Source organism: Ambystoma mexicanum, chromosome 3p, assembly GCF_040938575.1.
Source record: "Ambystoma mexicanum isolate Mex_15411 chromosome 3p, UKY_AmexF1_1, whole genome shotgun sequence".
In the NCBI taxonomy this organism is placed as follows: Eukaryota; Metazoa; Chordata; class Amphibia; order Caudata; family Ambystomatidae; genus Ambystoma; species Ambystoma mexicanum.
Window position 1 is genome coordinate 776,245,443 of NC_090925.1, and position 24,335 is coordinate 776,269,777.

Below are 24,335 nucleotides of genomic sequence, written 5' to 3' on the forward strand. Positions count from 1 at the left end.
TGTCCTATTGTTCTCTATGGCCGAAACAAGGTGGGAACTTCTTAAACACAGTAAAAGTGGCTCTTAAGAGGTACATGGCTGTACAGTGCCTAGTGAAACCAAGTAGCCTCAATGCGTTCTCAAGGATCCAGCGCTTCAGAACCTTCTAAGTAGTCCTGGACTGCCCGGTGTACTGACCAGGTCTCTCGTAGGTTACCTCGACAGAACCATTGCTGTTCCGCGTTCAAGCCCGGAACATTGGTAGCGGCCAGCTTGTGCCACAAGTCTCCTTCTCCTGGAATTCCAGCTTTCTATTTTCAAGGGAACCTTTCCTGGCACGGCTTCTGTGACGGTAACTGGAATGACGCTTGTCGACTGCAAACTGTGATCATTGCTGAAACTCCCCATCCTTCATCCTGCTCAGTTTCCTGAAGAGGTCTGCATAGTTGGATTCTTCATTTCTTTGCCTATGGAGATTGCATCTTGCAGTTACACCCTTGAAGAAAAATACTCAAACCTGCAACCTCTGGCCACCTCTCACTAGAACAAAGGGCAGAAGATCAAACCCCCAGATGATCCTTCACAACATCTGGGAAAATCTGAGTCTACAATAAGTAGGTTTACCTATGTCTGTACCCCCCACCCCCCACCGGCCGCCATGCTTCATACGATAACATTGGGAACAAGTCCTTTCGTCTCCAATCTCCCCTCCACTCAACCTTTGGTTGTCGAACCTGGGTCGGGTATCTTGCCGCTTGGTTAGCTTTGGGTCTGGCAGAAAGGAGAAACTTTCCTATCCTTGGGTAAATTGTTGAACTTTTAATTAATTTGAACCGCCCCCTCCAAGCCCATTCCATCCTTTTTAAAGCAAACTCGTACCTGTGAGAAACATTTTGTTGGATCATGTGATGTTTGGGCACAAGGCCCCATTCATCTTGCGGTTTGGAATTCTAAAGTTAGGATATTGTACTTGTGATTGTATCCCATATTTGTATTACCTCTACATCACTTACCTGCATTGCTTGATGTAGTTATTTGATGATGTCTATTAAATGAACCTAATGGTGATTGTATATATTTGTATTATAGAGCATTGTGTGATCGTACTACCTGCTAGTTTCATTTCTTCGGAGTATTCTAAAAGCCTAAATAAATAATTGTATTTTTATAACTGACTGTCTAAATTGAATTATTGTATACTATGCTGTGTGGCCTCGTTGGGGGCCCCTGGCCCCACTCGCATGAGTAAGCATTTACTGCTCTATATTGCTACCTTGATTGGATTTTGTCTAAACTCTCCCTATTCACCATAATTTACCAGATCCTAGAAATCCATCTCTACAGTTCCCAACTATAAAATAACAATGGAGAATAAAACCGCTTTGGGGATTACAGTTGGAACCTTGCTAATTGCCAAGGGTGACAGTCAGAGAAGGACACTCCTCATTTAATAAAATAAAAAACAATTACAACGGCAAAGTGCAAACGAGGAAAGTGACTGAAAATAAATATGCATCCTTACCCCCGATAGGTGGTTTATAACTGCCAGTTAATCCGCCTACATGGGTAGAAAAGAAATGGTAGAATAAGCCAGAGGGCAGGTCCAGCTGCAGATGTGTCCCTTTTTTAACCTAGATCCTTAAATGATTTGCTATGCCATAGCTCTGGGTCTTAACCCTTTATGGCATATATGCCAATAATATGTTGGAAAAGAGAAAATGTGCCTGATATGGAACAGTGAATATTTTATAATTTGACCTGAAACGCTGTTATTTACAAAAATGGACCATTATTAAACCTTATCTATGCATGGAGTTTGTATTAAAACATCAATGTAGCTATCAATACTGGCGCCCCAGGTTGCAATTTTGTTTTTCATTGTAGCTTGAAGTAGACTGCAACCCGGAAATATGTCATCATTGTTAAATGTCATGATCCTTTTTTTCTCCTATACAAACAGGATCTGGCAAAGGTGGAAACAGTATCTGGGGCAAGAAGTTTGATGATGAATACAGTGAATATCTCAAGGTAATTTTAAATTGAATTTCAAACCTACTTTCTCCCCATATATACCCATAAATAGTTTATATGCAGGTATGATCAGTTGAGTGGCGGTCAAAGACAATACCTGAAATGTGTTACCATAACTTTGCAGAATACATCTTAACTTGCTGGTTCACATCCCTATACCTTTTAGTTTTTCTTAATGGCCCATGTACTCAAAATTGATTACCTTTCCGGCACCAGGTTAACTTGGGTTTTTAATGGAATTTGCTGCAATTCGATACACTTTGCAACCATATGATCTTGATTACTTTGTATATAAGTGAAATCAACTAAAATTCAAACTTCTTCAGATAAGTGTAAGGAACTCATGGTGGCAACAGTAAAGGCAGACCCAAGTGATCACAGTTTATTAAACTGTATTGGTAGGTTGGAAAGACACCTAATCTAAACCTAAATCTAAGATGAGAGCAAGCTAAGACCGTCAAATAATAAGGCAGTCCTAGTGGCGTCTTGTCAAATAAAAGGGCCTATACTAAGAAAAACCTATTGCCAATCCTTACAGCTAAATACAAAATGTGTGTGGGATAGGGTTCACAAGAAAGAAAGAAGTGTTCACAATTGGTGTGGTAGCCGGCGGTCTCCCTTCCCCACGTTTTGAGCACGGGACAAGGCAGGAGTCCTCAGTACAGCACACGCTCTAGCTTTCCCAGCACGAGACTACAGTTCCGTTCTCCGGTATCCAGGCCTTGGGTGGTCAAGTCCATTTTCTATAAAAAGTCTCTTGCCTCTGAGGACCTGATGTGTTCAAAATAACAAACAAAAAGATCCTTTCCTTACGTAAGCTGGTTGAGGACTTTCACCTCTGGATCCCCCTCTTCTGGGCTCAAACCCCTTTTGACTGTTAGCCTCTCTCCGTCTGGTTAACATTGGCTTTTCTCCAAAACAATTTCACCTGTGGCATTCACAAGCCTTAATGTCCTTTTAGACAATCCACTGTGGACATCCTTCTGTTGGGTTAACTCTTGTCAGCAAAATGCTCATTGAGGCATCATGCTTCGCCCTGCTTTGCAGGCATCCCTCCGTCTGGTTCATGATTGCCAGCCTTGCAGTTACTTGTACTTGGTTCTATGCGGGATTGGTATTGTACGATCAGACCGAAAAAAAAGGTCCGGCCATACAATACGACAGAACAATGCTACCACCAAAAGTTCGAACATTTGGTGGTAGCATTGCAGGTAAGTAAAAAAAAATAAAAAGACTGCAGGGGCTGCGGGGGTGTCCCCTGCAACACCCCGCTCACTATACTGAGGGTCATTACGACCCAGGCGCTAATTGCGCCAACTTTACCACCATGGTGTAAACTATATTTACACCATGGTGGATGGCGGATTTACCGCCCCATTCCAAGGTGAGTGGGGCGGTAAATCCCCATTTCCCATTTTCCCTTCCCCATTCCCATTTTTGCCCCATAGCGCATAATGGGAGTGGGGAAGGCGCTAATTACGCCACCGTAAATTACGGTGGCGTAATTAGCATCATGGCAGGTTAGCACCATGGATTTTAACGGCTGCTAAGAGCAGCCGTTAAAATCAGAATAGGCGTTAAGGGTTAACGACGGCGTTAACCCTTAACGCCTGGGTCGTAATGAGGCCCACTGTGTGGTATAGTGAGCAGGGGTTGCGAGGGAAACCCCTGAAGCCGCTGTAGTATGTAAGTGTGTTTGCATGAGAAAGGTGCAAATTTTGGTAGTTCGCACCTTTCTCATGCAAACTTTCCAGCCGCTGCAAAATCAGCCGCGGTCAGATCACTTAGAACCGTGGAATTCGCTTCCCTTAGTTTTCCAATCGTTTGTCAGTCAAAGACTTTCAACTGTACAGGGGATTTTGCTAGACCCTGGTATGACTACATTGACCGATTCCTGGCGGCTTTCCTGTGGCCTTCTGGTATTTGTAGTTTCAACACAAAAAAGGGGAATCCGAGTCTCTCGAGTGTGCACCCACATGGTGCTGAACCCCTCTGCAGCTGGTTTCCCCCTAAGGTGTAAACAGTTCTTTCAACTTCCCTTAATTTTCTATTTGCTGCTTTCATTCAACACAGTTCGGTTTCTTCATGGTGCTCCCCTCGACTCACAGGCTATGATGAACCACTTCCTTTTTGTTGTCTCGGGAGTCAAGGATGGTACCATGGTAGCAAGTGTCTCTCCCTGTCCTGCTGATCAGTGTAGGAGGGCTTTGTGTACCGTTGACATCTGCTGCAACACACACTGGCTATTGTTCAAGATATTGTGATTCATTCCACAGAGGCTTTGCGGGTCTGGGTCAGAAAGGCAAGGTCACTTCTCTCCTTGTCGTCCCTTTGGTTCTCTGCTCCTCTCGAATTGCCGCACTGGGATAGCTGTCTCGTTATGCCATTCACCTTGCTCGTAGTGTGCTCTCATGCTCCACTTTTATCCCCAAGGGGAAGGGAAAGGGCCATGGGGTGTGTGTGATTCTGGTCAATTGCCTGACTTTGCCTGACCCTGGTGATGGGACATGTCAGGGAAATGTCTCTGGTGTTAGTCCGTTGCCTGTTATGGTGTAAAAGTGTTTGTCTCGTAAAAGGGGAGGAGGGTAGAGCTTTTAAGTATCCTACAGGCTAGGATGGGGAAAAGGTGTTACAAGGAAGGGGGTCTCAACCGTCTGGGTCTCACTTCCCGAAGACCCCTCATCCAGGTGATCCTCCCCTACTGGTCCACCCCCAGGAACTGGATCCAGTAGCGATGATTGTGTCCTGGCCACCTGGATGACAGATCCTCAGGGGCCAGCGTGTGAGACACCTTCAGGTTTTTCATATAAGCCGATTTACAAATATTGAGTTGGTTCAAGTTGAGACTTGTTTTTTACATTCTGTGACGAATCCAGGGATCTCATCCCTTTTTCTCAAGAGGGAGCCACCCCCTTTGAGACTAGTGAAGTAAGCCTTTTAAGTTTGCTTGTTTGTGCTGCTGACTCCTCCTGGAGGCCTGAACCACCTGACCAGTTGTGTTGTGTCTCTCGTTGTAGAGACCAAAAGAGGCCAAAACCCCTACCTCTTTATCGAGGAACTGATAAAGAACAAGTTGACAGATGGGAGCTGGCCATCTGGAGAGAAGCGGTGCAAAGCGGATGCTGCTATAATAGCGCATAGCCAAAGCATACTGGAGTCAGGGCCACAATTTATACTGCTGATCCCAGGGGTATTGGAAGCTCCAAGGTCTCCGGAAGAGAGAGACTGACCCCCGACCGATGCGGCAGAGGGGTGTGCCCAAACCAGGGCATCCGCACAAAGGGTACAGGAGTCGACAACCTGAGAAACAAGGTTCCAACTCTGATTGTGCGACCGCCTCCCACAGCAAAGCGCACAACGGAACAGCAGGCACATGGTACTCTGCAAGGGGAGGAAGGACAGCGGTTATGCTCTGCAGCACTCCGACACAAGGCCCCAATACAAGTGGGTCAAATATCAAAGGGACCTGGTCGGCCTATTGAAAAATAGACACTAAGGAAAATACTCTGAGAAGGGGGAAGTATAATAACCCACAAGTGGTTACCCAATGCAAAGGAGAAATAAAACCCACTCCTTGACGGGGACACTGAATATAGTAACCCATGAGGGGTTACGAATGCGAGAGAAGGAGAAACATTCAGAGGAGTTGAATGTGAATATAATACCCATTGATGGGTTCCCAAAAACGGTTATAGGTTAAAGGATCGGAAAAAAAGTGTCGACTGGTCAAAGGATCGACTCAAAAGTACCGAAAACAAAAGGATCGACATTTTTTTTTTTTTGTGGGGTCCCCCCCTAACTCCTTTTTTTTTGGGTAAAAACCATTTTTTTTACCTATACGAAAACCAAAAGAAATATATAGAATTAAAAAAAATAATCGATCCTTTTGTTTTCAGCCCTATTGTGTCGATCCTTTTGCATTCAATCCTTTTTCATTCGATGATTTAACTGGACAGCCCCAAAAACAAGAGGAGAAAAAAAGCACTCCAAGGGGGTGAACTGGAGTACAATAATTTGAAAAGGTACACTGACACCCGGAGAGAAAGCAAAGCTCCAAGAAGGGCCGAATATGGGTTGTAGAATCTGCAAAGTCGGATTGCAGACTAGTTTTTGTATAAAGCATTCCTAGGAGAGTCAGGAGTGCCCAGTTTTGATAGGAAGACCAGGGCTCTTTGGTTTAGAACTGTAAGAGTAGGCACAGCCTGAAATTCCGACGAGAAACCTAGGAACATTTGGAATTTGTAGGAGTCACTTGAAGACCTGCCTGAGAACTCAAAGAATATTTCAAGAGATTTTTTGGGGATAGGGTCAAGTGCCCAACAGCACAAGCAAATATAGGGTAGTACATATACTTTACTAGGCTGTTTTGTTTTTCTTTATTAGTGGTAGGGTCAGTTGGCACGATAAAATAGGGTTGGTCCGAGGAGGAGGTTTGGTTTGTGTAAGAAATTCTGATGAGCATGTTTGAATCATGTCTAGTCGTCCGCCTCCTATGTCTAACCCACCACAATACTTTATTGCACTTTTTTAAAAATTGTGCTTACTGCTTTATACAACATTCTGCGTCAAACAGAAACACAACATATGATGCATAACGTGATCAGGGCAGTCCTGGAAACCAGGTGCCTTGCATAGCGAAATGAGTAAACCACTTCAAGGAGTTTTGGAGTTAGGTGGAACATTTACCACGGACAAAAGGACATTGAGACTGGCAGGAAGAATACAAAGGAAGAACGGATAGTGCCCACAAAGGGATAGAAGATCAGTGTTTGGGAGTGAGGGAGAAGGATGCATGGGTTGTTGAGTGTGAGCTGGGTTGCAAAGTGGAGTCCTTTGTCCATGTTAAATTAGTAGAGGGAGGCCCAGTAGTAGAATGGACCAGTAGACTGGGTGATCGGCAATAGGATTTACTATTGCTAGGTGAGAAAGGGACTTACTTTTCTAATGTTTAAAAGATTGAGTCTGGCTGTTGTAAAGAATCCTGCAGGGTCCTCACCAAAGCCCTACCTAAATTCTCCTGCTGGTGGCCTGGGGAAGGCAGCTGCTATCTGATCCTGACCCTGGGGGTGGTGCCAGCCGGGAGGATCACCTGGGAGAAGGTCCCCAAGGGAATGGCAGGACTGCGTTGGGAGGGGCGCAGACACAGTCTTTTTCTTGACTCCGGTCAGTTCTCCACTCCTTTTCAGTTGTGTGTTCATTTCATGGTCCATGGGTGTTGTTAAATCATTTTCATTCCGTTCGGAGCTGAAGAGCCAGGTTTTTAGAAGTTTTCAGAATTTTAGATGGTCCTTCATAGTTTGTATTTCTCTGTGGAGGGAGTTTGTATTTCTCTGTCGAGGGAGTGCCAAGGTTTTACGGCTAAGCAAGAGAATGCTGATCTGCCCATTTTTTTTTCTTGTGTATGGTTTAGGTTCTAAGCAGATGTCATCACTAGATCCGAGTGTCGGCTGTTAGATGATAATTTTCTTTTGTATGAATTCCGCTCCTACGCGATGTATTGCTCTGTGTGTTATAAACATTGTTTTGAAGGTGATTTGTTTTTTGCCTGGAAGCCAATGTAGCATCCTTGGCGCTGGAGTGAAGTGCTCCCTTCGTGAGAGTTTGAGGAGAAGTCTGGCAGCTGTGTTCGGTATTCGTTTCCTCAGTAAATAGTCCAGCATTTCTGAGGTATAAGCTGTTGGCACAGTCTATCCTGGATGTGATGAGGGCCAGTGTTTTGTGCGTGAAGGAGAGGAATGGTAGAATCTTTTTGATTGTGTGTAGATGGAAGAAGCATTTCTTAATTATCGTGTTTGCTGGCAGTTCTAGGGCTAGCCCGTTGTCCATTAAGATTTGAAGGTTTTTGACAACTTTGGATGGTGTGGGTGGTATTCCCAGTTCTGTGGGCCATGGGATATACTGGTTGCTTCCTTGGTTGTTAATCATGATTTCGAAGGGATTGTGTCCTCCGACATATTCCTTATCTATGATATTTGTATCTCCAGCTTGCTGGCCTCGGAAAAAAAATTTCCCAGTAGAGGGCGCTGTGTGTCGACGTCCGTCGAGTAGGTGTTCCTCGACAGCCACCGTATCGATGCCGACGTCATCATGCCTATAAGTGGCCATGCGCAGCGTCCGTTGCTCAGTTCCGTTTTTCCACGCTTTGTGTGCCTCGGAATACCGTTGCTCAGTTCGTCAGTCGAAATATATTCATATTTCCTCGAGAAAACCGACTCGTACTCGATGGCTTCCTCCTCCGACCCGACGACTCCTCGGTCCGGTTTCAAAAAATGCCGAGACTGTGGGAAGAAAATGTTGTTGACGGATCCTCACAGGATCTGTTTGTGGTGTCTGGGAATCGAACACCAGTGTTCGGAGTGTGAGGAATGCCTATCCATGACGGCAAAAGCCTTGAAGGAGCGTAAGGGGAAGCTCGAGAGAGGTAAGTCAGTTTTAACTTCCTCGAAAGTTTCCGCGGTAGAGTCGAGACATTCGTCTCCTCACCGTCGAAAGCATTCTCGGTCTAGGTCTCGAAGTGGCTCCCACCACTCGTCGAGGTCTAGACACTCGAAAAAGAGACGTAGAAGATCTCCTTTGTCGTCGTCTTCTAGTTCCCCTGAAAGAGTACATTGCCCCACAAAACACAGCTCTCAGGCTGAGTGGGAGGAATTCAGAAAAAAGATGCTAAGCGTCTTTGAGAAAGCGGCCTCGACCCCCTCGAAGTCAGCTGAGGGTGATACCCCGGGTGAAAAGCCCAAAAAATCTAAACGCCGCGAGTCGAAGCACCCGGCGAAAGAGTCGACCCGAAAGCGCCATGAGCCATCAGGAAGTAAAGCATCTTCGACGCCATCGTCGAAAGCCCCTTCGAAGCATATATCGACGCCGTTATCGAAGGGTTCTTCGACGCATCCGTCGATCGAGTCGACGCCGACATCGACGCGATAAAAGAAAAACCCACGGCTACTCCACAGCCAATGGTTACACCGAGAGCCTCCGACACGATGTCGAGAACGTCGTCGACATCCTCGAGCAGGATTCCGATCCTCTCGAGTTCTTCGAGGCCTCTTCCAGTTTTCTCGACACCTTTGTCGGCGCCTTCGAGGATTTTTACATCGGCGTCGACGACATCGACCTTTTCAAGGCCACTGATGATGGCTCCCTCTGCTTTAGAGATGGGTTTTATACCATTTCACAGGCCAGAGCATCCCCCCTTAACTTCAATTTATGAAGAAAGGGAAGATTCTGATCAAGAAAGGCCTTTTGGGCTGCAGAGGACCACATCACCTGAACCAGAGACTTTTGCCTCTGAGGAAAGAAGGTTGAAAGACCTTCAGGATGTATTACAGGAAGCAAGTGGCCTAGACACTTCCCCAGAAGTGGAATTTGTCAAACCAGACCCAGGGGAACATGCTGAAACCCCTTATAGAACCCTAATGTCAAGAATTATGGAGTTCATGGGTTGGTCTGCGCCTTCACCTGTTTTTCAACAGGATGACCTCACAGATATTCTGGATAAAGGTCCACAGGAGGATCCTGTGGTTCCATTTCATTCTGCTTTACAAAGAAAGATTTTAACTAACTGAGAAACTCCTGAAGTTGTCCCTGCGGTTAACAAGAGGTTGTCGGCGAAATATAGGGTATCTGCTGCTGACCCTGAATACCTATCTAAACACCCTACTCCAGAGAGTCTGGTGGTCCAGGCTGCAACTTCATCAGGCAGTACATCTGCATACCCCACTGCTCCACAGGATAGGGTTGATAAAAAATATGATGCCATGGCTAAGAAAGTCTTCTCGGCCTGTAGCATGGCTTTAAAATCTATTAATGCGACTTGTACACTCGCTAGGTTCAACCACACTCTTTGGAAGTGTGCTTCATCAGCGGCTGACTGCCTCCAGGAAGGAGAAGAAAGGGACGCATTTTTAAATCTCATCAGAGATGGTAAAGATGCAATGTGTGAGTCCCTTCAAACTGGCATTGATTCTGCTGACAGTATCAGCAGGGCCATGGCGGCAAGTACCACAATCCGCAGGCATGCGTGGTTGAGAAAGTCCGGCTTTGCTTCTGACGTACAGGAAAGACTTTTAAATAGGCCCTTTGACGGCTATTCCCTGTTTGGTAAAAAGGCGGATGCCAGTTTGGAAAAACTGCAAACATCTAAAGCAGCAGCCAAGTCACTAGGAGCTGCAATCCGGCAAACAAATTTTCGTCCCTCAGGATCCTCTTGGAGAGGAAGGTCCTTTCGTTTTACCTTCGGCAACTGCATCAGCCGCTCCCAAACCACTCTGGGGTCTCCCATCACAAGACACCTGTAGGGGGCAGGTTAACTCACCATCTGACAGAATGGCAGGCTATTACGTCAGATGCTTGGGCATTGGAGACAGTTGCCCAAGGTTACTGCCTGCCTTTTCTACGCATCCCTCAGAGCCATCCACCGGGGAACAGCTCTCTGAAAGTGCCGGATCCGCTCCTCTTGCAGGAAATTGTAGACCTGCTAGAGAAAGTTGCCATAGAACCGGTACCTGTAGCGGACAGGAACAAGGGCTGGTACTCCCCCTACTTTCTCATACCAAAGAAAGACGGAGGACTGAGACCCATCCTGGACTTACGAGAATTGAACAAGTTCCTCAGGAAGGACAAGTTCAAGATGGTAACTCTCTCTCAGATCCTTCAGGCCCTCCAGCTTCAGGACTGGTTGGTATCTCTGGACCTTCAGGATGCTTATTTCCATGTGCCAATCCATCCCAAGCACAGGAAGTACCTGAGGTTCACAACTGGCAACTCTCATTATCAATTTAGAGTTCTGCCATTTGGGCTGACCTCCGCCCCGAGGGTCTTCACCAAGCTAATGTCGGTTGTGGCTGCAAGTCTAAGGAGGGAAGGGATTCACGTCAGTTTCTTCGGAACAAGCTCGGATCCAACTAGATTATGTCTTCCACTTCCTTCACAAGCTGGGCTTCTCCCTCAATTTAAAGAAGTCACAGATGATACCATCACAGAGACTCCAGTTCATTGGAGCAGTCCTGGACACGTCCCTGGGAAAAGCCTCGCCACCAGAGGTGAGGGCTCAAGATATTCTGCAGATGGTCACCAGGTTTCAAAATGCCCAACGTCTCCCAGCCTACGACTTTTTGAGGTTGCTAGGCCTCATAGCATCCTGCATATCCCTTGTGCCAGAGGCTCGCCTGAGAATGAGATCCCTTCATTGGGCACTGAGGACTCAGTGGTCACAATTCTCAGCGAGGATGACAGATCTCCTCCGGATTCCGGACAAGGTAGCCCACGACCTTCAATGGTGGGCCTATCCAGAGAACATCTTGAAAGGAGAACTGTTTTGGCAACCAAGGCCGAAGATAACAGTAGTCACAGACGCCTCACTCACGGGGTGGGGAGCCCATGCCAACGACTTGACCATCAATGGTCGTTGGTCTCCATCGGAGTCCAGACTACACATCAACCTGTTGGAGCTGAGAGCCATCAGACTGGCACTGAAGGCTTTTCTGCCGTCTGTACGGGGGAGAAACGTCCTGATAATGACGGACAATACAGTGGCCATACACTACCTCAACAAAAGAGGAGGCGTAGGGTCACTGCCACTGTGCAGAGAGGCGATGCAACTCTGGTTTTGGGCAATTCAGGAAGGAATCTCTCTATAGGCAATTCACCTAGCCGGAGAGAAGAACTTGACAGCGGACCTTCTGAGCAGGCAGAACACAGTCTCCCATGAGTGGGTGATAGCTCAGGAAGTCCTTCAAGAGATCTTCGCCCTTTGGGGAACCCCTCAAGTGGATCTGTTCGCCACCAGTATCAACAGGAAGTGCGACAGATTTTTCTCAAGGGAATTTCCCCCGAGAGGAGCTCTAGGAGACACGTTCGTAGTGGACTGGGAGTTCCCACTTCTGTACGCATTTCCTCCGGTCCCTGTCATTCCTCAAATGTTCAGGGAGTTGAGAAGGTTTCGGAAGACCATGATCCCAATTGCCCCGGATTGGGCCAGGAGAACGTGGTCCATCCTCCTGGAGTCCTGGACATGTCCATCCATCCTCCAATTCGTCTACCGTACAGAGAGGGTCTTCTCTCGCAGAAGGGAGGTCAGGTTCTCCATCCAGCCATCAAGACCCTCAACCTTCACGCTTGGTATCTGAAAGGTTGAGGTACAAGGATTGGGACCTTCCAGATGATGTCATGGAGGTGTTGCTTTCGGCCAGAAGGCCAGCAACTAAAACTCTATACCGCTGCCGTTGGAATACATTTTGCAGCTGGTGCAGAGAAAAGAATATCGAACCTTTTTCATGTGGTACACCTGCGGTGTTATCCTTCTTACTTTATTTGGCAAATTCAGGCCTTCAAGTTGGCACTATTAAGGGCTATCTCGCAGCGCTATCGATCTTTAAGCGCACTGCAGAAGAGCCTTCATATTTCAAAATTCCATTGGTAATACAATACCTGAAAGGTCTAACTAATGCTTACCCTCCAAGACCATTCCAAGTTCCCTTATGGGACTTAAATCTAGTTTTAAACTTCCTAAAGGGTGCTCCATTTGAACCACTCCACTCTTGTTCATTGAAGTTTCTCACCCTCAAAACTGTTTTATTGGTAGCATTAACATCTGCTAGAAGGGTCAGCGAGATACAAGCCCTATCCTGTAAACCTCCTCATACAATTTTTCACAAGGACAAAGTCGTTCTACAGGTGAAGCCTAACTTCCTCCCAAAGGTAGTTTCTGAATTTCACATTACTCAGAAGATTACTTTACCTTCCTTCTATCCTCCTCCCCATCCGAGGAAAGAGGAAGAGAGACTACACAGGCTGGACCCTAAGCGAGCCTTGAGTTTTATATCAGTAGACTTGCTAAAATTAGACAAGCAGACCAACTCTTTGTAGGTTACGCAGGACATAAATTGGGATTACCAATAACCAAACAAACCATCTCCAGATGGATTATTTTAGCCATTCTGGAATGCTACAAACTAGCAGGGAAAGAGCCCCCTCAAAATCTAAGGGCTCATTCGACTAGGGGTATCGCAGCCTCCTCAGCTCTTCAAAGAGGGGTACCAATTAGAGACATATGTGCGGCTGCCACATGGTCGTCCGCACATACCTTTACCAGGTTTTATAGCCTGGATTCCTCCTCTAGTCAAGAGACTAGATTTGGCAAAGCTGTGTTACACTCTGTTCATTCTTAAAGAGTAATATGGCATCTCTTACTCCCGCCTCCAATCACATACCACTGCTATGGGAGTCTATCATAGATGAGGAATACGTCGGAGGACACAATCCCTTCGAAGAACAAGTTACTCCTTACCTGGTAATGTTCTTTCAATGGGATGTTCCTCCGACGTATTCCTTATCGCCCCTCACATCCATCCCCGCAGTAACATTTCCCTTGTGGTTGCAGCTTACGCTCCTTCAAGGGTAGTAACCATTCATGCAATAACTACCTTACTCTACAAAACGGAACTGAGCAACGGACGCTGCGCGTGGCCATTTATAGGCATGATGACGTCGGCATCGATACGGTGGCTGTTGAACACCTATTCGACGGACGTCGACGCACAGCGCCCTCTACTGAGAAAAAAAAATTCCGAGGCCAGCAAGCTGGAGATACAAATATCATAGATAAGGAATACATCGGAGGAACATCCCATCGAAAGAACGTTACCAGGTAAGGAGTAACTTGTTCTTCTGTCTTGCCCTGGTCGATTTTGAAGTTATTACTTTTCATCCATTGGTAGTTTTTCTGGATAGGGAATGCTTGAGATCGGTCTGTAGTTTGAGAGATCTTCCACATCGCCCGTAGTGTCCTTGAAGAGTGCTTTGATGTAAGCAGATTTGAATGCTTGTGGTACTCTCCCAATTGAGAGAGATAGGTTGAAGAGGTTTAGGTACCCTTTGTAAGGATTGATTTATAGATGTCTGGTGGGCAAGGGTCCATTGAGAGCTGGCCTTGTTGCTTTTTTTTCCACAAGCTGGGGAGTGTTTTCCTCTTGACATTTGGCGAAACTGTTCAGCCTGTTCTGTGGTCCAGGGGTAGGTAGTGGATGATGCACGGTCTGGTTGATTGATTTACTTTGTATTTTCTGGTGTATGTTTGTGATTCTTTTCTTTAAATGATCTGCAAGATCATTGCATAATTTTTGTGAAGGCACCAGTGTGTTACTGTATCATGGAGATTTCTCTTCTCGTTTACGAGGTTGAATAGTTCTTTCTGAGTGTTGGTGGCTTTTGTGATCCGGTCGTGGTAGTATTGTCATGAACCCGTATCTCTGACCCACTCAGTTGCAACAGCCCCCTGACAACAGTAACGTTACAGCCCCCCACAGTGACTCCAAGAGGCTTAAGAACCCATCAACAGCAGACCTGGGGACAGTCCTGGCGCCAGGCTCATTATCAAGAATAAGGCAAGCCCACTTTGGGCCTTAATCCAACATGGAGGCCCTTCCTGCAGCTCAGTTTAATGAACTGAAGCATGCAGGCTAGTGTTTTGGGTGTGGTGGAATCTTCAGGCTTGGCTGGCTATATAAGCCACGCCCGAACTGGGATTCACGCTTCGCGTTATTCTGCACTCCTGCAGGGTAATGCTCACTGTGTCCAGCGGCAACCTGCAAGAACAAGAACAGCATTATCAAGAAACACTTAGCTGTGAGTAGCAGCTCCAACATCCATCCGCGCAACGGTCCGCGCTCCGTGGCTCACCCATCTCCGGAGCGTCCGCGGCCTACAAGAACAGCATTGGTGAGGAACAATTACCTGTGAGTAACAGCTTCTTCATCCGTCCGCGCTCGGTGGTTTCACCATCTCCGGAGTGCTCTGCAATCTGCAAAGTAAAGGACAACATTAACAGCGGGTTCTAACATCGCGCTGCGCTAAATCTGCAACAGTGACTGAAAAAACACGAAAAACACTATTAACCACTTACCTGCATACCCGGTCACCGAACAAACTGCATTCCGAATCATCAGTGCACTGTCACCAGCGTGAAGGAGAGAAAGGAATACAGGTTAGCAAACTGGCTCATGTGCAGCGCCGTGCCTCGCGCTAAACTACTTACCTCTGCCTTAACCATCCGGCGCTGTGGCTCCGCAACAGGAAAATCTCTGTGAAGACAGAAAGAGACGTTAAGAGCAAAGAAGGGAAAAAACACCAAAAAGCACAGAAGACCGGAGAAGGAACAAGGACTAAAAACACTCACCTGAGCACATTAAACAAGTCGGTGTCACAGCCGGTCTGGAGCCGACACAAGGGCACAGGACCAGTGAAGTAACTAGGCCCTCAGAACGCCCTCTCTAACATGCGCCGCTGCACTGAGACGCAGGACAGAGAGCTTCACGCTCAAGAAAATAAGGTAAGGCATAACCATAAGGGAAGGGCCTTGGTCAGTGGGAGGTGGGAACTCCCATCAGACTCAGTCTCGAAACCCTCATTCTCCTGTTTGTTTGTTTGTTTGTGTGTTTGTTTGTTTATTTATTTGTTGTGCGCACCGGACCCTCGAGTAGCAGGGCGCATAAGACAAGGAAGTTTACAGCTTGGATGCAAAAAGGTTGCGGTTACAGCATATGACAAGAAACAGAAAAACAGATAAGCAGAAAAAAATGTACAGCCACGCATTCAATTTATAGTTAACATTTGCATGGTAAAATGTCAGTCTATAACAGGTGAAATGCATGTAGTGATAGGTGGTAGAGTGTCAGTTAAATGGCGTTTTCGGTAAGCCATTTTATAGTGTTTGTTCTGAATTTATTGAATGTTAGGTCAGATCTAAGTGCCTGGGGTAGGGAGTTCCACAGTAGGGCTGCCTTGACCGGGAAGCTGGAACCTCCGATAGTGGTTAGTTTAAATCTGGGCACTAAAAGGGAGTTGGGGCTGGCTGTTCTAGTGAGTCTAGTCGGGTTATTTCTGGTAAATCGTTCTATGAGGTAAAGGGGGGCTTTGTTATTTAGGCATTTGTGGGTGAGGGATGCAGTTTTAAGGTTGATTTTTTTTTTTCAAGGGTGGAGAGCCATTTGTGTTTGCGTCTTATTTCAGAAATATGTGCTCTTTTCGGGATGCATAGGGCCGCTCTAAGTGCATTGTTTTGGAGCACTTGTATTCTGTTAATTATCTGTTTGGAGGTCCCTATAAAGAGGGAATTGCAGTAGTCTAATTTTGATAAGATGAGGGCTCTAGCTAGGATAAGACAGCTGTCTTCTGACAGGAATTATTTTCCGGCTTGTATTAGTTTGCATGTATAGGCCGTGGATGAGGCCAGTGAATTCACCTGTTTGGTGAAGGAGAGAGTCGAGTCAAGGTAAAAACCTAGAGTTTTTACTTCTTTAGCGACCTTAATTGTGTTCCCATCGATGATAAATGCAGAGTAGTTACGGTTGAGTTTGGAGATACGAGCTGCAGTGCCCAGGATGATCAGCTCCGTTTTGTCATCGTTCAAGCAGAGGCCGTGGTTTGGCCATCCATGCTTGAACAATGCTATAGGCTCCGTTCACCAAAGCCAGATCTTCCCCATAATCCCCGGTAAGTGGTAGGAGAATCTGGGTATCATCCGCATAGTTAGTGTAGGTGATACCCAGATTATCAAGATCGTCAAAGAGTGACTTGGTGAAGATGTTGTAGAGTGTTGGCGAGATGCAAGATCCCTGGGGCACTCCGGAGGTGATGGGTATCGGGTCTGCTGCCGCTGAGGGGGAGAACACCCTCATGGTCCTGTCGCTGAGGAATGATTGTATCTAGACTATGGCCTCCTCTGAGAAGTGGGCCGCCGAGTCCAGATGGTTGCATAGGACTTTATGTTCCACCAGGTCAAAGGCGGCTGAGAGGTCTAGAAGGAGGAGGAGAGCTACTTTACTCTCGTCTATGAGTGAATCTATTTGGGCTTTCAAATCAATGAGGGCAGTCTCTGTGCCATGTAAAGGTCGGAAGCCGGTTTGGCGGACGCCAAGGAGCTGGTTCACCTCAAGGAAATTCTGGATTTGGGTGTAAGCTACCTTGTCTAGTATTTTTAGTAAGAAGGGCACCGTGGTGATGGGCCTGTAATTTGTAGGAATGTTAGGGTCCAGTGTTTGTTTTTTCAATAGGGGGAGTACCCAGGATTCCTTAAGGTTACGTGGAATAGTGCCTGTGGTAAAGGAGGCATTGATGAGTTTTGTGATAAAGGGAGCTAAATCTCTAGCAGCGTCCTTGATCAATTGTGCTGGGCATTGGTCTCCTTTGCAATTGGATGGTTTGAGAGCCAGAATGGTTTTCTCTACTTCTATTACTGAGACCTTAGAGAAGCTGAATTGGGTACGTTCATTAGGTTTGGGTGTGGGGATTTTGTCCACAGAGGTAAGGATTTTGTCCCCAGAGGTAAGGGTTTTGGCTGGTAATGATGCTTTCTTTAGGGCAATTTTAGTTTGGAGGTTGGATACTTTAGTGGTGAGAGCCCGCTGTATGTCTGTGCACCAGGTTTTATCTTTGATAGAGTCATCCTGTACAGGGATAGGCGTTTCCAGTTCTTTTAGGATGGAGAAGTGCTCCTTCATGCTGGAATTGGCTTGGGTAATTCTGTTGTTATATGTTTCTTGTTTAGCCAAGATGATGTCCTTTTTATATTGCTTAGAGATGTTTGTTAGATTGGATTTGTTTTCAGCGGTAGAATGCAAATACCATTTAGTTTGACATTTTCTTTTTTGTAGTCTTAGGTTTTTTAGGTGGGGAGTAAACCAGGCGTTTAGGTGCTTTCTTGGTTTACTATTCCTAAGTTTAAACGGGGCAACGCTATCGAGAGCGATGGTTATGGCGTTATTGAATTCCTCCACTAGAAGGTCAGGATTGGTATGCTCTGGTAGAGAGTTAAGTTTAGGTAGGATATGGGGTAGGATGTTATCGGCTGTGATATTTTTCTTGTTTCTAGTTAAAGAGGGTACAGCTGGGGGGAGTGTTGGAGCTATGGGTCTTTTAGTGTTCATCGTGAAGGAGATTAGATGGTGGTCCGTCCATATTTGGGGGACAATGGCTATTATGGAGGGGTTACAATTGTGACTGGCGATCCAATCGAGAGTTCTCCCTTTAGCATGAGTGGGAGTATTCACCTTCTGCGTGAAACCTAGTTCTGCTAAGGTGTTGGCTACAGCAGTGGCCTGGTGATCATTGATATCGCTGTAGCCTAGGTTGAAATCTCCTAGTACTAAGGTTTGTGAGGAGTTTTTTAGATTCTCAGAGATCGCAGTTGTGATATCTTCATTGAAAGAGCTGATAGGGCCTGGAGGTCTGTAGAGGAGATGGATATTTAATGTTTGCGAGTTGGCGGTAGGTAGTTTGATGGAGAGAAACTCACAAGATTTAAGATTGGGTATGGAGGTGATTCTCATGGATAGATTAGTCTTGGCGATAATCGCTATTCCTCCACCACATGCATCTGGTCTGCCGGCTCTGAGGATCGTGTAGTTGTCAGGGACTGCTAGGGTGAGTGCAGGACCTGCTGCATCATGGAGCCACGATTCCGTCATGGCGATGAAGTAGAGGTCATTTTCCCGGATGACGTCCGCTATGTCTGTAGCATGAGCGACTAACGATCTTGCGTTAATTAAAGCGGCTTTTAGGTCAAGTTCTGGTGATATTATAGGCGGCAGTTTGGCAGTAGGCTTATTTCTTTTAGGGTAAGGTTTACAGCTGGGGAAGCCGGTAGTTTCTAATGGTAGAGCTAGTTTCGGGCGAAGGTGGTCCAGGTTAATTTTGTATTTATTAATGGGTTAGAATATTTTAGGAAGTCGAGCCCGGAGTCTGTGGTTCCTCTGTGCTACGTTGCAAGGGGTTGTGGCTATTGAATGAATGTGGACTCCTGGGTCTTCGAGAGACTGGAAGGTTGGCATGGTGGTGTAGGCAGTAATGAGTATAATTATCAGATTAGAGAGTGACACTTGGAAGGCTAGGTTGGGCATGTAAGAGTACATCATGTTATTCCTAGATAAGCTAAGGCCTGTTGTTCCCTGCATTGGTATTAGCAATGGCGGGTAAGGCTATATGTGGGGTAGATGGACTGGGTGCAGCAGTTAGATACCAGGCAGAGTAGGCTGAGAACGACATCGAGTAGTAAAATCAAGTATTGGCTAGCTTCAGCAATGAAGCACTAGGCTGATAGCAGTAGCGGATATTAGGCTAGATATCGCAATCAAGTACTGGGCTAGATCCAGCGGAGAACTAAAGGGCTAGATACGGCAATCAGGTGTAAGGCTAAATGCAGCAGTCAAACATTGGGTTTAAATGCGATGATCACCTATTGGGCTAAATGCAGCAATCAAAGACTGGGCTAAAACAGCAGGCAAATATTGGGCTAAATACAGCAATCAAAGACTGGGCTAAAACAGCAGGCAAATATTGGGCTAAAAACAGCAATCAAATATTAGGCTAGAGGCAGCAATCAAATATTGGGCTAAATGCGATGATCAATTATTGGGCGGAATGCAGCAATCGGAGACTGGGCTAAAAACAGCAGGCAAATATTAGGTTAACGGCAACAGAATATTCTGCTAGATGCCGCAATCAAATATTGGCTATATTGCAGCAGACAATCAAGCAATCAGTACACCAATCAAATACTAGGCTGACTGCAAAAGAACAGGGGTAGGGCAGAGCTAGTGGGGTGGCTAGTTCCATACAGAGGGCGAGGGTTCAATGCAGACTGGACATATGGGAACTGGGCGTCCTGAGCAGGGCTCAGTGCAGGAGGGTTTGAGTCCACAGAGTACATGTAACATAGCGGGTGTAGGAATACATTTGCTAACGACATGCATACATTAAATGCAATAGTGCAATGGTGGTAGGACCAACAGCAGGAAGAGGTCATAACAGAGACTGTCATAGGACCTGTCCACCAGCCAACATACAACCAAGCAGAAAGGGGTCCAGGACAGCGCACAGCCTCCATCCAGCAATGTGTGGTGTCCCTGTGGATATCAGGTGAGTGTAACATGTATTTCCTTTAAGCTTTAATGGTTTCCTTTTTGTATGCTCAGATTTGTTTTTGACAAGTTATTCTTTTTTGACTTGGTCGTAGTTTTTTCTCCATTCCTGTTCTAGTTTCCTTTTTTTTTCTTTTTTTTTCTTCATTGTATTGAGGTGGGGCATGAACCATCTTGCCGCTGCTTTCTTTCATGATGGGATGAGGGCTTATTCAGGGGAGATACAGTCAATTGTTTCCACCAACCATTTCTGGATTAGGTCTTCTTTTTTCATCTAAGTCAGTTGCGTCCAAGAATGCGAATGTGGCTTTGAGGATTCTGGTTGTTTTAAGTTAATGCTTTTGACGGTATTCCAGTTTCTTTTCCGGATCGTGGGGTACTTTTGGGTCTCTTTTGATGGTTTCCATGGTAGATGAATCACGAATGGTATAATGAGGTGGTCACTCCATAATATTTGTATTGGTGGCTCAGTCCAGATCAGTTTTCTTTTTTGGCAAAGATTGCATGAAGAGTGTGTCCTACCGTGTTGCTCCTTTCACCAGTGTCTCAAGCTGCTTAGTGATTTCTGTGAGTTTGCATTCTCTTCTTCCTGCCATATGTTGAAGTCTCCGAGGATGATCAAGTGATCATGTTTGATGGCTAGGTTTGTGATGGCTTCTATGAAGGTGTCTATGAATGTTGTGTCGTAGGTCGGTGGTCTATATGGGAGTATGATTGGGAGGTTTGTTTTTGGGGCCGATGTCAGGTGAAGGACGGATTTACAGTGCGGGATGTTCAGAGTGTCAGCTGTTTTAATTTTTAGGTGTTCTTGGTAGGCTACTGCAAGTCCTCTTCCTCTTTTCCTTTTCTGTTTACCTGTATGCATTTGAAGTGGGTAGACAGCTGTGTAGTGTGATTAGATTGCGTTCGTCTTTGTGTGGTTGTTGGTGATTTTTCCTCATTCTTCTCAGGATGTAGTTTGTATTCTGTTGGGTCTGTTTAGTCATTGAGTAGGTCGGTTAGGTTTCGAATTGGGTCCATGACTTCTTCTGGTTCCTCTTCTCTATCTAGTTGCTGTAGGTCCCCTTGGATATTGGTGTGGTATGGAGTGAAGGTGTTCCCCTTTTGCATGTTTCTGTCCTTTTCCTGTGGGGTCCTGGTATCCTGCTGGTGTGTCTAACATTTCTGGTGGTCGTATTGGGCTCTAGCGAGTGGTAGATATGGTAGGTATGGTGTTTGGTATGATGAGTTTTGTCTTGTTTTTGAGTTTGTTCTTTTTACTGTCGCATTTATGGGTATGTGCTCTGCTGTGTTGGTATTTGGTGACCTGGTGTGGTTCGATTTAGTTTATCCTTTCTCCAAGTTTTCTCTTGCATCGTCCTCTTCTCTGCCGTGGCATATTCTGTTCTCTTTAGTCTTCTAGTTTTTTGGGAGTTAGTTGTTGTGTTTGGGTCACAGGGGCTCTATCCCACTGCCAACGCTTTTTCCGAGTTTTTGTTGAGATTTTATTTTAGTTTTAGGGTCCCCTTTTAGTAGTGTTTTTCTTGGGGGCTGTCACGACTCTTGCCCCTGGCCCTCACTGCCAAGTCAGCCTTCCAGTTAGGGCCAGGTCAAAAGCCTTAAAACCTCCTCCAAGACTCTCTTGGAGTCAGTCCTTGTGCCTTTGGTACAAGGCTCATAACCATCATGAAGACCAACATTAGAATGGGACTATTTACTTGGGACTATTAAACTTGGGGGGGGTTCAGCCAACATGGAGGCACACACATAGCTCAGTTACAAGGAACTTAGAAACATTTACCTTACACTGTTTGCTTGTCTATGTTAATGCGAGGGTCAGATTGAGACACAAGGTCCTCCTGCTTGAGTTTTTGTTTCATAGGAAGGGACATTCACGTTAGGACTGCGAAAGTTAGGCCTTCATCCAAACCCCCCCTTTTTTATTTTTTATTGTAATACAACCAAATTTTGTTTTTTTACAAAACATTACTCAATCAACAATTCAAAATCCATGATTAAAATTACAAAACTTTAAAATTTAAATACTTACACATACAAGCATATTTTCAAAAACAAAAACGTAGGAGGAAAAAAGAGAATTCTCAAATCCTGCTCTACGAATCACGCAATTTCTAATAATTAAGATATGCAAAACAAGTCAGCAACTCTTTAGCAGTATTTCGACGGAATAAACCTAGACTGTTGTAAAACTCTTATCACATTGATCGTTAAGGAAGTTTCATAGCCAGCAGTCATTCTCTCCCAAAACATCTCAGAGGATAACCAGTCTATTGAGATGGTGAGGGGTCCTAGATATTTTTCTCTGGCTTGCCACGTGTCCCCCACCCCCACAATATCTTAGCAAATGCTCGATTGTCTTTTTTTTTAGGTCATTACACTCGGGGCAAGAGTTGTTGGTTTCTCCTCGCCACCCGATCGAGCGAGAGCTGATCCTGTATGGATTAGATTTGATCGAACTCTAAGGAAGTTCTGTCTCACCTTGGTGTCTGGAAACTTTAATAGGTATCTAGGAAGATATCCAAGTTTCTTATCATGCTTGGAGAGAGATACTGCTACAGTAGAGGACCTCATTTGGTCAATTGTCCTAATCCAATCATTTGTAACTAACGACTTTTTTGTCATCACTGGATTTACTGATAATGTGTCTTCATCGGTGCCACAGTTAGTGAGGATTTCTTGTGCCAACCTCATAAGATCTTGTAACGCCAAACATTGGTCCATTTGGAGGTGCTCCAGTAGGTCCTCATATGAGTTCCCCAAGGGGTTGGTAATCAATCTGTAAAGCGAGAGTAACCTCCAATCCATTTGGGACTTCAAAGATCTTAAGCCCAACTCAGGCCTACCATCGAGGTGCCACTTGGCAGACCCAAGACCACCTTCCAGATCTTACCCTCGATTTTGTGCCAATCGAGGGACCAGGCTAAGGGTTTCGCTTCGATGCCATATAGGAGAACTGGAGTAGTCTTTGCCATATAAAACCTCACCGCCGGCAGCAGGGAAAATTTGCAAAATTGCCCTACGATCCTTTGTAATTGTGAGGTTAGCTGAGTGGTCTTTGCTATGAACTCTGACAGGGTTTGATTTAATCTGGGGGTAGCATATAGTATATATCCTAGGAAGACCATTTCCTCTACCACCATAATGGAGTCTCCGCCCACCGTCCATTGGAACCTACTTACACCGATTCCCTTTTCACCGAAAATCCAAATTTTTGACTTTCCTGGATTCACCTTTAAATCATTGTATTTCATATAAATGCCTAAAACATTTAATAACCGTTGAAGGCCCACTGGTGTTTTGTCCATAAGAACAATGTCCGGTAAATGAGCCACTTAATGGCTCTAGAGCCGATTTTAACACACCCAAAACCTGCAGAATCGACATCTCGCCCAAAGTCGGCTAGACAGAAATTGATGAGAAAGGGAGCAATCGTGCATCTTTGTCTCACCCCTCTACCGACAGGAATATGTTGTGAGAGGTGGCCTTCCTTATTTAATCCGACTCTCACTGTGTTTCTCTCATGGAGGGAGACTAAGATGTTAATTAAGGAAATTGGGGCACCCCTGATAGCCAGCTTCAACCATATCTGCTCGCTATTGACCAGATCGAAAGCGATAGACAAGTAAATAAATGCACAGTATAGCCTTGATTTTTTTCTCCCTTCTTTGTTGTTACTCGGGGTCGCCAATACTATGCCATTAAGGGAAGTGGAATGTCCCTTACGGAACCCAGTCTGTTTTGGTAGAATGTTTTTATGTCTAGCCCAATTTTCCAGTTCTCTTTATATCAGAATGGTGAACTTGCTTCTGATTGCTTCCAGAGTGGCTTTGTGAAGGGCCTGGGCACGGCTGTTGACATCTTTCTGCTGCAGCTACTGAAAGAAACTTTCAGGCGATGAAAAACAATCTATGCTGTATTTGTGGACCTTGTTCAGGCGTTCAACCAGGTAGACGGAGGTCTGCTCTGGTCAAAAATGGAGAAGAACTGCTATCCGTTAGAGTGCTTGGAACCCATCAAGGCCATGCACTCCGACACCACCTTGAGAATCAGATTAAATCAAGCAGGGCTCCTGTCTAAAGAAATCAAGACCCTGAGAGGAGTGAAGCAGGGGTGCCCGATGGCGCTCGCTCTTTTCAACTTCTATCTGGAGGATATGCCTGACGCCTTCCACACTACAAGATCTCCCCCCCCCCCCAAAGGTGGGTGTTGCATATCTTTCGCGATTGCTATACGCCGATGATGTAGTGCTCATCGACCAGACTCCGGTGGGCCTAGATAGGCAACTCGACGCCCTCTATAACTACATCAATCGGAATGGGCTCGAGATTAATAAAGGTAAGACCAAAACTATGAGCTTTGACATTTCAATCAAAGCCAAAAACAGGTCTTCCTGGCAAATCAGCGGCGATAAGA

At 45.7% G+C, this 24,335-nt stretch overlaps 1 protein-coding gene across 2 annotated transcripts in view; it reads left to right on the forward strand.

The window, feature by feature from the left end:
- Positions 1–24,335, forward strand: part of PPIL3 (peptidylprolyl isomerase like 3) — a 293,216-nt gene that overhangs the window by 235,208 nt on the left and 33,673 nt on the right. For both annotated transcript variants that reach the window (XM_069651737.1, XM_069651736.1), the window contains one exon: positions 1,940–2,007. In XM_069651737.1, the coding sequence (XP_069507838.1) occupies positions 1,940–2,007 (68 nt within the window). The remainder of the gene's footprint in view (positions 1–1,939; positions 2,008–24,335) is intronic.